Source organism: Siniperca chuatsi, linkage group LG15, assembly GCF_020085105.1.
Source record: "Siniperca chuatsi isolate FFG_IHB_CAS linkage group LG15, ASM2008510v1, whole genome shotgun sequence".
Taxonomy (NCBI): domain Eukaryota; kingdom Metazoa; phylum Chordata; class Actinopteri; order Centrarchiformes; family Sinipercidae; genus Siniperca; species Siniperca chuatsi.
The window spans coordinates 13,445,500-13,459,209 of NC_058056.1; the positions used below are offsets into that span (position 1 = coordinate 13,445,500).

At 40.8% G+C, this 13,710-nt stretch overlaps 1 protein-coding gene across 9 annotated transcripts in view; it reads right to left on the reverse strand.

Annotated features, from left to right (window-relative positions):
• ttll5 (tubulin tyrosine ligase-like family, member 5) overlaps positions 1–13,710 on the reverse strand; it is a 47,895-nt gene that overhangs the window by 23,181 nt on the left and 11,004 nt on the right. For 7 of the 9 annotated variants that reach the window (XM_044165835.1, XM_044165832.1, XM_044165834.1 and 4 more), the window contains exons 13-26: positions 9,454–9,535; positions 9,149–9,210; positions 6,727–6,821; positions 6,272–6,406; positions 6,084–6,125; positions 5,022–5,129; positions 4,795–4,886; positions 4,156–4,218; positions 3,348–3,496; positions 2,815–3,070; positions 1,292–1,409; positions 731–877; positions 520–611; positions 234–382 (exon numbers count right to left, since the gene is read on the reverse strand). In XM_044165835.1, coding sequence (XP_044021770.1) covers positions 234–382; positions 520–611; positions 731–877; positions 1,292–1,409; positions 2,815–3,070; positions 3,348–3,496; positions 4,156–4,218; positions 4,795–4,886; positions 5,022–5,129; positions 6,084–6,125; positions 6,272–6,406; positions 6,727–6,821; positions 9,149–9,210; positions 9,454–9,535 — 1,590 coding nt within the window. The remainder of the gene's footprint in view (positions 1–233; positions 383–519; positions 612–730; positions 878–1,291; positions 1,410–2,814; positions 3,071–3,347; positions 3,497–4,155; positions 4,219–4,794; positions 4,887–5,021; positions 5,130–6,083; positions 6,126–6,271; positions 6,407–6,726; positions 6,822–9,148; positions 9,211–9,453; positions 9,536–13,710) is intronic. The other 2 variants (XM_044165838.1, XM_044165839.1) reach the window with 2 other exon arrangements.

The following is a 13,710-nucleotide window of genomic DNA, read 5'->3' on the forward strand; positions in this document are numbered from 1 at the left end:
CATCAGTTAGCCATTCCTCGGCTCTGACACACATTTGTTTTCCCCCAATGAGTGCTAATCGTTTAAAGCTGACCTTTTCTTCACCCCAGATGACTCAATCTTTTTCCCTTTACTTTTTTTGGGTTTACAAATCTAAACAATTCCTGTTTACTGTGCTTGAATGATAAAATATTAAACATAAACCAGACCGACAGTAACAAGAATATGGGGAAAAAAATACGGGAGGAACTCACTTTTGGAATTCTCACAGTTGCCTGAATCTCCCGAGGCATTTACTTCATGGACGTCTTTCTTAATACTCCTGACTTTTGTTCCTAGGAAGACGGTTGCTGATTTATTTTTCTGTGTGTAGAATGTCAGTACTTCCTCCAGATCATTTTCACTGTTGAAAAGGAAAAAAAGACAGAAGATGAATGTGTATAGCAGATTGAGATCACTCTTCAGACAGTAGCATATATAACTGGGACAGTAAAGAGCAAAGCACTGAACAATGGTAAGTGGGCTTGCCAATTCACTAACCTTGCTGCAGTGATGTACTCCTGAAACACACTGGGGTTAACACAATGCTCCTCTTTGTTATCCTCCTTTTTTTTCACCATATGTTCAGTCTCCTGAGAAGATAGGAAAGAATAAGACATCAGGTTTACTCAGTATGGACAATGTTTCCCATGTTTGCATCACCCCTTAGAATTGTGATTCTGTGGTAAAGCTGGAGTCTGGGAATGGGTACCTTGTTGTAACAGTGGATAAACTCCCCTAGCTGGTGGGACAGGATGCGTCTGCGGTCTTGGAGTGGAAGCTGGCGACTGGGCAAGACCACCTTTATGTCTTGTTGAAGGTTACTGGCTGCTCTTCTCAGGAAGCGAATCACCAGCTCCTGTGCAGACAAAAAACATCTTTTATTATCACTGCCCTGAAACACTGATTCATTCTGCTGCACATACTCAAGCTGCCTGTGTGTTCTCCTCCCAGGGTTCAACGCCATTTAAAACATTGAGACCTTTGAATTTAATGGCTTGGAGATCGACTTCACATTGATTTTCCCCAAAGGTTTGAGGTCACTGATGATGATGATGATGTATGCCATTACAATGCAGACTTTCCAATCAGGATAACTTTTACAGAGACCACGTTTTCCTTCTATGCAGCCACAAATGCCTAGTACACATTTCAGCTACAGCCAGGGTACATATGAGTAACAGAATAATAATAAGGGGAAACAATGCCACAGGGTATTCCACCCATGTCAATTTAACAGGAAGAGGAGGTTAAAAAATGGTTATCATTGTACCATTTGGTCGTCGTCCTTGTCTGGCCAAGCTGGGATGGTGTTAGCCCTGCTCTCTGCCAACAGTCTTTGCTGGACTCGCTGCAGGTATGAGGAAAAGGCCATCCGGGCCTGCACTTTACTGGAGAGGAAAAGAAGAGGCAGTAGAGAAAGAGGAAAATCATCAAGAACTGCAGAGGTAAAGCAATGGAAAAGGAAAGACGCAACAACAGTTGATGATAGACTTTATCCATTAGGTCCTCTGCTAGTTCGCTTGCAACTGACAGTAAAAACAATTTAGCAGCATTGGAATCTGTGATACATCTGTTACAACAGAAGTAACAAGCAGTTATACTCATTCCATTTGCTGACCTATCATCCAGAAAAAGAGAGAAAGCAAAAACAGGTATGTATCACTTTTAGCCAAAAGTTGTTGAAACACAGTGTATCTTGTCCTGCACTGCTATCAAAATGATAAACTGTCTTTGTGGCCCAGGTAAACCTGGAAAGAGTACTGTCAGAACATTGCAATCTAAAAAAATGTTTTGGAAAAAGCTGTCAAACACAAACAATGATATGCTGTACTATAATTTCCCTGCTTCATGCACAGTCCTGGCAAGCACTGAGGAATTTTTACAAAGTCAGACTTGTTATTGTAATTCCTCCTCAAATTATAATTTCAGCCACACTTTTAAAATCAACATCAGACCACAGTCTTTGTTGCACGTAGGTATAGTAGTATTTACAGCGTGTCATATGTGTTTGACAGTATAGTTTCTTCACTAAAATTAAATAATATATGACAAGTGAAGATGTTTTTACACTCAGCCAATTGGAAAAGCATCATGTATGCTTATATCATCTTACCACAACTCCTTTCACTCCTAACTCCAGAGTCAAGCTGTAGCTACCACAGAATAAGTTAGAATTTATGAAAAATACAAGATCTAGCTTTTTTGCAGACTACTCTTGCAGACCCATCACAAACCTTAGCACTTCTGACAAAACTCTTATGATGGTTCTTTCATCTACACTTGCTCAAAAGTAAGTCCCTTTAGATTGAGGAACCACCAGGCTTAAAGCTTTCAGTAAGACTAGTTAACACAGTGTTATTACCAAAAGTTAAAGTTAAAGTATTTTCTATATGAAAGTTGTGGGGGACTTTTAGACTTTTTTAGACAGAGAGAAATAAAATAAACTTAAAGAATTACATTTGTTGACCTCAGCAATTGGAAAGCATATCACAGGCAGTGGATCAACCTGTGATGAGAATTTAAACATAAAGAACTAGTATTTTGACCCCTGGTTTTCCATATGGTGGTACACAAAAGTAATGTTCAAAAATGGATCAAAAAATAACCTATGTAAAGAGGGCCTCCATTTCCATTTTCACTTCTCCTCCTCTTTAGGAGGCGCATTAGTGCACTTCATATTTCTCCTTATAAAATAGGAAAGGAGGGGGCAAGAGTGAGGGAGAAGAAATTACAGTAAGGGAGGAAGATGAAAGCAGTAGCCAACCTGAGCAGCAGCCCAGAATACAGACTGACCTGAGGTCCCACCCCTGCTGAAGGATGTTGAGCAGGTTGACTCTGGGCCTGACATCGTGCATGGCTGCCTCTGAGCTGGACAGAGCCTCACTGTGGCAGCGCTCCAGTGGTGTGGCCACTTGTTTTCTTTGCTCTGCTACCAAAGCCCTGTGTGAGACTGGCTCGAGAACTTGTTTCACCTCCTCTCTTTCCTCCTGAGTGCACTCCTCTCCCTCCTGACTACTTCTCGCAGTCAGGGAGGCCTTGGATTCCTTCCCTGAGGTATGCAGCATTGCAAGGAAAGACAAATGCCAGTTGCATCACTGGCATTTTGGATAAAATACACACCTACACTGAAAATAGGGTTTTTATTCTTGCTGCAATGAAATGAACTCATTCAGAGTCATATTTGGCCAACCTTACTGTGACACAGGGGAGTTATTTATTGGAAACAAAAGTGCAATAGTGTATGATGTTGTCCCACTTAGCTACACTCTCCACAGTCTTAGAAAAAAAGCAGTTTCCTGAATTCAGGCAGAACACATCGGGCCTACCCGATTTCTTCTTCCCTGCAGCAGAGTAATGAGTCAGGTGGCGTTGTCTCCTCTTACGTGCCTCCAGAGACAGCAGCTTCCTCTCATACTGGACAACGTGACAGCTGTGGACGGCGTCCACCTGCAGCTGCACATTCCCGTTCACATTCCTGGGAGACAGAACAAGACACGTCAACACAATGGTAATAACAACAACTACACTGATTTATGTGTGTATCATCAACAATTACAAAGCAGAGCAGAGCAGAATAGTTATGAATTTCAACTTTAACTGAAGCCAGTTCTGAGAAAGATTAGTGTGGGTGAGTAGCTTGTCCAGAAGCTGACGCGAGAGACAGTGATGGTCCAAAGAGAGAGGATAAATGGCAAATAATAACAGCAACTGAAGCCTTGTAGCAACAAGTCTGCCTAATCTGGCTACATAATGAATATGGAAAAATCATAGATGGGCTTAGTTGGGGGCCAAATCTCCAGACAATATTGTGCAATAGTCAAAGCTGTGGTTAAAACTTGAAAGCCCATACTGATTCAAATAACATAAATGCACATTGTATTACAATAACAAAAATGTGGTTCAATAAACAGGCGCAGTTCATCTATAACTGTCTTTCCCTTCCTGCCCCCAAATCGACAGCGCAATGCCACATAGACATTGGGCGCGCGCTGGAAAAGTTGACTGTGCAACATCTCTTCAGCTGTTCCTCTCACCTATCCAATCGAAAGACAAACGCCACGTTAGAATCCAACCATTTCCACAAACTGATGGAGAGATTTATTCCCCAATCCCAACCACAATGGAAATGCTTACCTTCCATGGAAAAGTCTGTTTGCCAGCATGTAGTTCATTGATGTCTTGGACTCCAGATATCCACTGAGAGAAGAAGATAATAAGCAAATTACAATAATCATAAAGGCAAGAGCCCCAATGAGCCTCGACCTCATTATTTGCGGCAAATGTGTTAAATTGAGGCTTCTGTGATATAGCTACTCTGGAAGCAGCCACTATTAAATGCACCAATCATTTCCCAGACCGCTCAATAATATGCTTTTAAAAATGCCACAAAATCCCTGCTGCTAAAAGAGCCACGGATCTAATCAAGCAACAAATCCTCATATAGGAATATGAATTGTAAGCATAAAAACGGATTTCCTCTCTAATAGGGGCTTCAATGCCATTTCAACATACAGTCACTGTGGGATATAAGCCTTTCTTGGAACATAATACACAGAGTTCAACATATACCAACTCTGTAGCTACACCTTAGTCTGCTGATTCAATTAGTGACAGTCAAGAGGAGTCGTATGGTCTGGCTTTAGGCAATGATTGCAATAATTTAGCCTAAATGCCCCACTCATTTGCAGACAGTATTAGTAATGAGTAACATTATAGACAAACACCCCTTGGGGATTACAAGCAATCTGTCTGTTCATTCTTGGCTCAGCTTACCCATAGAGTTCCCATGTTTCTGCGGTGGGGAAGATCCTAATGAAGCCTCCTCGTCTTTCATACTCCTCCTTTATCCTCCTCAGCACTTTGATCTATAATAGTGAAAGAAAACAAAAGACATGTTCTGAAATAGACAGCTTTAAAGACTTAATGTACTTTCAGGTTCCCATAATGTCTTAATTGAACAAAATCACACACATCATGTCACACCATTGTTAAGGCCTTACTTCCTCAGCAGTCAAGCTCAGAGTGCTGTCTCCTTGGCCTTGTTTAGGTCCTAGCTTGTCTTTTGACGCCTCTGTTTCTGAGTTACTGGCTGATACGGGTCTCTGGCGCTACAGGAGAGAAGAGTTGAGACAATATCACTGTAAACTAATACCAACTGTGTACTGTCATCCTCTTTGCAACACAAATACTTGCCAATGTTAAAAATAATTGAGTTCTTCACATTTTTTATGAATTTAAGTATGCTCAAAGGTTGTAAGAATAGCTGCAATTGGTAAAGAAGTCAACAACATACAGATCTGAAACATAATTCTCATTCATAAATGGAAAATGTGCAAACTATGCCTCGTGTAATGAAAAATACACTCTCTTCTTTTCTCACTGTCACATAAATGGAGCATTTTAGTTATGCATTGGCATTCCTGACTGCCTCCCCGCTGCATGCACTACCAGTCTGTGATTGACAACTTTGGCATGCAGGTTGGAACTTGGGCCAAACAACAGGGCACAACCCCCCAGGATCACATACAGAATTTGTCATCTAAATAGCAGGGGGATTACATTTAATTTGTCAGATGCGGCTGGGGGGATACAAAGGCAGCCAAAAAGTGACAAGGCCTAATCCTTCAGAAAAAGACTCAACTGTTGCCCCTAATCAGAGTAAAGGGAGAGGACGGGTTCTCTGAAGGCCCCTGGAGTTCTTCAATAGCCTCTGTGACTGCCCTGGTTTAGTGTTGGGCTTGTTTTAGGTATGTCTGAGTAACTGAGACTCTGCACAACATAGTTTCTGAATTTTGGGTCAAGTGGTGCATTGCAGCATTTAAAGCACTTGCTTACTAAGGCCACTGAGGCTAATGTAATGAGAATTCTATTAAATACAGCATTAGGAATCGATACAAGCAATCTGTCTGTCACTATGAAATACAATAAAGCCACATAATCAAATAAGGAAAAAGCAGTAAGCAATTTCTTACCAGTAATGTAACAGGCATCAGAGAATTGCAAAAAAGGGACAAAGCAAAAGAAGATTAATATGTATAATATATAGTCGGAGGAAAACTCACCACTCTGCTGTGTGCAGTGGCTGTTGGTGCAGAAAGAGGTTTCTAAGAGGCAATGGGTGAAGACAGAGAGTTGTGGGTGAGCATCAGCATTAGTTTAACCTTTATGAAGCTGCATACAGATAGCATGCATGCTAGATCAACATGCAACAATGAAACATTGTTCCTGTATGTCTAAACAGGACTTTTACACAATATAAGGTGGAGCAGAAATCTGTCTGATTTAGTAATCTCCCTCCAGCAGATCCTGCGCCAAATCTGGGTGCAGTAGTCGAGTGGAGGCAGCCAAGTGCATTAGCTGTTGTGGCATCATTAGGCAACAAGCCCTAGAGAGAGCATTAGTCACTTGATTAGAAATGATAAAACAATAAGCCACAGAGGGTAGCACTTACAAACTGATGTCACTCAAACACTGTAATTACATTAGCAGTTGTTTTGCATTACAGTGAATTTTCCATGAGGGTAAGAGAAGAGCTCAACGGCAGTGGCAGGAATGTACTGTAAGCAACAGAGAGATGAAGACAAGAATGGGAATGCTTCACAAGGAAGGGTGAATGAGTGCAACACTTGGCTTGGCTCGTTGCTGTGTGTGTGTGTGTGTGTGTGTGTGTGTGTGTGTGTGTGAGAGAGAGAGAGCATCCAATACCTGTGTTCTTTGGGCCGCTGGGTGCTTGAGGCTGGGGTCCAGGGTGACTCGGTCAGAGCGTGGCTGTCTCGATAGGGGGTCCTGACACACAAAGCCTGCAGGGACACAGAGGAGCCATAAAAGGGTATATCAATGATATCAGGTCTTCAATATGTTACTCATTCCCATGACCTTCATACATTGCATCAGACCTTCAATGTTAGTGCAAGAAGCCAAAGTAGAGCAAGGGACATGGAGGCAATAAATTACATATAAATCAACAATATCTTTAACAATATCATGCTAATTCTAAGACACTGTATTTGCTTTCATAACTTTTTAGTCAGAAAAGGAAGCCATGTATTGATATAGTGACACTCTACTTTGGATTTGTATAGCTCCACACATTTACATTTAGCGCTTCTCAGTGGTAGTTGATAAGGGTGGGGGAAAATGTTTGCAATTCACATTTCCCACTAAAATGTTCCCACCCATTCAATAAGATTTACATCTATGATCATCTGTTTATTAATTCCCACACTCCCTCAAAGCTAACTAGTGGCAAAAGTGAAATGTTAAAGAAATATGTTTATGTTGTATCTTGCAGTCACACTTGAGTTGAAGTAAGTCTATTGACAGCTTGGAGCTCGAGGCTATTTGTACTATCTCATCCAAGCCGTCAGGTAAGAATCAGGCCCCTGCCATGCTCTTGCCTAAACACAGCAATTATTACAAACATGGGCGACACAGAGTTGACAGCTACACACAGGCGGAAAATGACTGCTAATGGAATGCTATCATTATTTACAGGTCTGGGATGCAGCCCAAGTGTTATCAGCCAACAGCGACTTAGTTTGTTTGGTACATAATAGATGTGCTATGTTTTACATGCCACTGCTCATTTTCCCCAGACCCGCAGTAACGTCTCAGTCCAAAGATAACTGGCAATTTATGATTCTACTCTTTCATTTAATGAGCCGGAGGGGTGGGTTTCAAGCCACAGCATGGCCTAGGCTGAGACACACACACACACACACACACAATAGCCATTCCTTTAATATCATTAGGCTGAGACCACAGATAGACTTAATGGTTCAGTGCCAATTTAGATGGACGCCTGCTAATCAGCGGGCTCCATGTATCCTGTGAATAGTAATAAGGTAAAATCAGAGGATTAAGTGAAGTTAAATAATCAAGAGATCTACAAGGATAAAGACAAGCTCTCAGACTGTATGTGTGCACCTCTGTATGTGGTAGTGGTCAGGGTATGAGATTCTCCTTGGTTTAAACTTACATATCACAAAATATTATAAGCTCTTCTTCTGCATGAGAATTCAGTAATTAAGAGGGGAGGAGACATAACAGAGACATATCTCATGCTACAAACACTGCTGTATAAACAGTGTTTATCTATGCCTTGGGCCAGGCATTTTTTATGTCTTCATGCTAAAGATTGCTTTAGTTTGACATGTCGGATCCAGTTTCTCAAGAACGCTTAATGACTACAAAACAACGAAGGCCTCTGTTGACAATTTTGTCCGCAAGTCATTTACTGTTAATTAATGAAGGCTGCGGTTTATTTTCTCAACACTGGAGCTCCCATTATGAAGCCATACAACTATTTTCTGCAGTTTGCACAAACTCAACGAGTGGAATGTAGGAAAACATTAAGCATTAAACAATAGACGACTGTCTCCACCTGCTTGAAACCTGCTGGTTAGAAAGGCCAACTAGCATCTACATCTTTGGAGAGAGACTAGCGAAGAAAATAAAACATAATTACAGCACTTTTCAATTTATATTACCTTCTCCAAAATTAACATCTTTATCCCAATTATATCATTTTGCAATAAATAATCTCTGAATTGTACCTCAAGCAAAATATTATTTATTTTACATATTATTTACTTATTTTTTCCATTCAAATCTAAAGTATGAATAATAAAAGTAAGAACATCTTAATAGTCAGTGTAGATTTGTTTTTAAGCTCTGAATATGACTGACCTTATGTTACTAAAAATTACTGACTCCTGTTGAAATCCAGATGTTCCAGCTTAATTCTGCATTTTGAATTTTTGTTGATGAAGTATTTCAAATGTATGCATTCTTAGTAATACAAATCTGTAATCCTAATATTTATTCTATGACTTTTAATGTGTTGTACTTAAGGTTTTTCCTCCTCTATTAATTATGTGTTGGTTAATAACTGAACTTAAAATGTGAAAGTGGAAGGCTTCTGTTCTTAGATTTTTATGGTTTCTACTTATTTGATGTACTTTATTTCAGTAGCATATAATTTAGTGTGTAGAGTATAATGGATTTAAACATCTGGCTATAAGCAGTGAATTTATATGACCTGAATGTCTATGAAGTGCAATCACTTGTGCAAAGCTTTGGAATCAAATGGAAGTTGCATTTAGTCATTGTTTCAGCATGCACTCACCCACAAGCGAAAACATGTCTGCAATCATGCTGGCCTTTATCTTCAGATCCAAGGGTGCATCACTGTAAATAAGTCCATTAAAAAAAAAAAAAGAAACAGAGAAAAAAAGATTACAACATATACATGCACAGGGTAGAGCTAAATGAGTCAACTGTCATAAAAAGATACAGATTTGTTGTGGCATTCTATTAACCTATTTTATTTTGGTTGCATATTCAAAGAAAACCCCTAAGAAACAGTTTCAGTAAGAGATTATCCTGAAACAACAAAATAAAGAATCAAATCATCAAGACAGTGTCACTCACCAGGCCAGGGAGGGAGAAAGGTTTACCTCTAACAACCAGGGTTTGAGGTTGGAGTCAATGAGCACATCAAAACCATACAGTTCTACAGAGGGAAACACAAAATGAATCAAACGGTTTTTACCACAGACTGGGAAGTCAGCAGAGAGAAGCAGAATAAGAAACCTCTAAGATCTGCTCACTGAAAATAAAGGATGAAGGGTATCAAAGTCACAAGAGTTTTATCATAGCCCCATTATGTGGCATTTGGCAACACGGCCTCTGCCTTTCTGCTACTGATTACACGCATGTTATATACCCAATCACTCAAGAGAGAAACATTCACCAAAGCCTGCTACCGAGGGATTGGCTCAATTACATTAACTAAGTACATACACATTTCATCTGTCATGAAGTTGCTTACGTAAGACGGTAGATCAAAAACATAATGTGGCTATAAATATTTTCATACATACAGTCAATAATTTTCTCATGACAGGGAAGGTTAAGCCTACATATTGTCACTACATATTAACAAGAAGGACAGCGCTCTAATGGGTACCAGAGAAAGCTCCCCCCCATCATAAAGTTAGTATCTTGTCCAACTGGGGCAATAAAATATGAACTAGAAGTACAAAGCTGGAAAAGTGACAGTGTGTGCCAAGTGGCAGAAACCTGGGGAATTAGAAAGCCTTAAGATATATATTGTATATATTTCACTCCAGTAATAGCTTAGCACTGAGTGACACAATAAAAGCCTTTTACAAAGTGGTCAGGAAGTTCCCTGTATAAAAATTCATCTATTCTAGCCAAATTTTCCCTCTTGTTTCACTGACTGATATATGGCTCACTGCGACAGAGTTGGCCTATGTGCCCCATGAAAGCCCTCACACTGCTCTGGGGAGTGTCACCCTATAAGCCAAGGACCCGCTGGCCCCAAAAGCAGCATGCAGGGAAAACCACAGCATTTTACAGGCATAGGGCAAAGCCCAGCCATAGAGACAGAGGAAAAATCCTTCTAATGGCACTTCAAAAGAAAAGACTGTGTTGAGAATAGGCCAGGGGGGTTGGGGGTTTCAAAGCTGCCATAACCAGCACTGTTTGTTCAGGCATCTCAGGTCAGTGCCAGTGTTAAGCATACAAAAGCCAGCGTGACAGCAAGCAATGACTTGATATTGCACTTGGTTGAAAAATAGTAGGCTGGGCAATTGTAGTTTAACAAGATGAGTTAAATTGATTAGGCTGTACATCACTTAATGTAGTTATCTGTTAAATAAATCTCCACCCTGGCCATACAGAATGTTGAGTCAACGTCTGACAAAGATCTTGTTAGATTTTTGGTGGTGTGTATGTTTTGAGATGTATGCCTTTGAATTTTTATCATTTTTAACAGAGTAAATGGCTTTGTGACTAAAATTTGCTTGGTTGTTTTATCTCTGGCTAATTTTGCACGTGTTCTTATTTAATGTGTTTTTATTGCGATGTTTGGTTTTGATTCCCTTAATCGAAGACAACAGTAACCTAAAAAGTTTGCTGTGTTAAAATTGATTAATTAGGAGCTATCAGTACAGAGAGTGCATCTTTTGTCTAACTTGTCTACAGTATATTGTTGGTCCAGAATAACTATCAGCAGATAGCAATTAGTGTTATTAGTGCATAATGTGCTATCCAAAGTCCCAGGCTGTGTGCATTTAGTTTTTCCATTAAAGGAGTACTGATTTTACACAACAAGATCAGGAGTACTACTCAGCCTGTGAAAACGGTTAATCAGGGTTATCTCAGCTTGGGCTTAGAGACTACAGATAGCCTGTGTTACAAAATGAGGGCATGCAGTTTGAAATACATGGGCATTTACCAGATGAGAGGGAGACTCTAATGAAAGACACTATCGAACTGCAGGGTTTGTCCATGCTGCTTCCATATTGACTGTTCTTTTTTAATCAGTCTGTGAGTCCCCCAACTATGGAAGTGTAATACTGGAGTACTCTTTTAAGACTGTAACATTTCCTGAAAACATTCATTGTATGCTTTTTCTCTAGAGAAAATGTACACTGGATTTTGTTCATTTGGCTATATTACATGGGTCAGGAGCTCAACATATGCTAGCATCATGACGTCTACATTGGTGTAAGTGCAAACTGTAATTTCATGATGGAACTGAACAACGTTTGCCACACATCCATGAGCCAAGACTGAACTGAAGCTGCCACTGCCATCTTTAACTTCTTTAACTTCTGAGGATGGACTGTGGACCCCCACTGCTAAACAGTACTCGCTTAAGCAGAGCACTAAGATTTTATTTTCCACTTGCAGGCTTATCCCATTCTATCCACTTTTGTATAAAAATACACACACAGATTGAGACTAAAAGAGAGATGGAGAGAGTGCGTGTGCCATAAAACATTATGCATTCATCTTGGGGAACAGAGTGCTGGAATAAATGGGTTTGAGCCTGCAGTGCCTCACCAGTGGCACCACAACAACAGGGGAAAATGGGGAGGTGTTACACCACCTCACCAGCCCCCGACAAGCTGACTCCATGTGCCGTGCATTTTCCCCCAATTAGGAGCAGACGCCGCTCCTGCCCCATGAGCCTGCCGAGCCGCTCGCTGCTAGACACGTTTGTTCTATGGCTCGACCACTGCCGGGGGAGCGCTGTTAAATGTGCCCGCAGAAAGCCCACAACAAGCATCACAGACAAGGAGAGGAGAGGCAGCGCACATCCACATCACACCCATTAAAGAGGGAGGGAGAGAAAAAATGTGACATAGAAAAGGGATGATGAAGAGCACTTTTTTTTATTATTGGATGGGCGCTGCTGGAAACTTCACCACAAGAGACAAACGCCCAAAAACAGTAATTTCCCCACCCAGGCCATGCAGCCTGTTGGCCCACAACAACAACTGCAACATAAAGTATTTCCTTTATGTGTGTTTTCTTTATAGGCGAGTACAATTGAATTATCTTACATTATTCTGAGATAAATTATTGCAGCTGAGCTGTTTCACTGCTGTTGCAGGGAGCACAGCGGAGCAGCTTGGAGCCACAATCATTAAAATACTCTGAGGACAACAAATTAAAGTTGCAGTTAACACTCTAAGCCTTATTATCATAGTGGGGCTCAATCCATTAATCACTCTTAAAAAGATTTTGAATTATACAGCAGCCACACTGTCATCACAGGCATACCAACACTGTGCTGCAGTGTGGGAGTATCTGACAAATGTAAAACAGGGAGAGTGGTTCACAGACGGGGGATCCAACCACACTCAGCACTTAATGAAGGACGTTCAGTGGAACACAGGACCAGTAAGTGGAATGTTTTGTGTGTAATAAAATAGGCCTTTGGCTTGGCTAATCAGATCTTAGTCAAAACATCTCGTAATCAGCATCCCTCAGCAAAAAGCCTGTCCATTAATCACATGGCAGCGGTAAGGAGCTGCATGGGTGGCATTTTCTCCCCACAGACACACACACACACACACTCACTCTCTCTTTCTCTCTCTCACACACACACACAATTCTTACCAATGTAAAAAGAAAAATGTGTTGTTTTTATTTCTTCCCACATGAGACATTACGGAGCTATAAAAAGATTTTGTTACAGTATACCCATTTAGATACAGATGTGCAATTTGAGCAAAGGGAAGAAATCCCATTTGAAAACAATAAACATTATATTAAAGCCATTAATAGACATTAAAATGGCAGGGAACAATTTGCAGTAAATTAAGATTATAATGTGCTTTATGATCTTGCATGGCTCCCTTCCAGACAAGCCTGAGACTGTATAAAAACACTAAACAATGGCAGCTTTTTATCGGCACATTCACTGCCCTGACACGCATGTATTCGCTGCCCTGCATTCTGATGCTGTACCTGTTTACTATTACAAGCAGCTGCTGAGGCCCAGGATGAATGCTGGGTGTATTATAGGTTGCAGGAGGAGTGGGAAAGTAGTAAGGATAAGTGCAAGAAGAGGAGAAAGGGAGCTGAAGTTGACAATGGCTGACTGAACATGACTCCTTGGTGGTTTACGTGGGTTTTATATAAGACACACAAAAAAAAGCCAACAAAGATACTAGACTGGGCTCCCTGAAGCTGCCCTGTGTGTTTGTAAAACTCATGCATTACACTGGTTCCTACATGTCTCTGTATTCATACTGTCCATACATACTCACACACGCACAGCGAGTTTGCATGCAACATGACCACACTGTGAGAGACAGATCAACAGAGAGAGGAGGAGGGTGGTCCTCTGGAACCGTCAGTGTCTCTCTT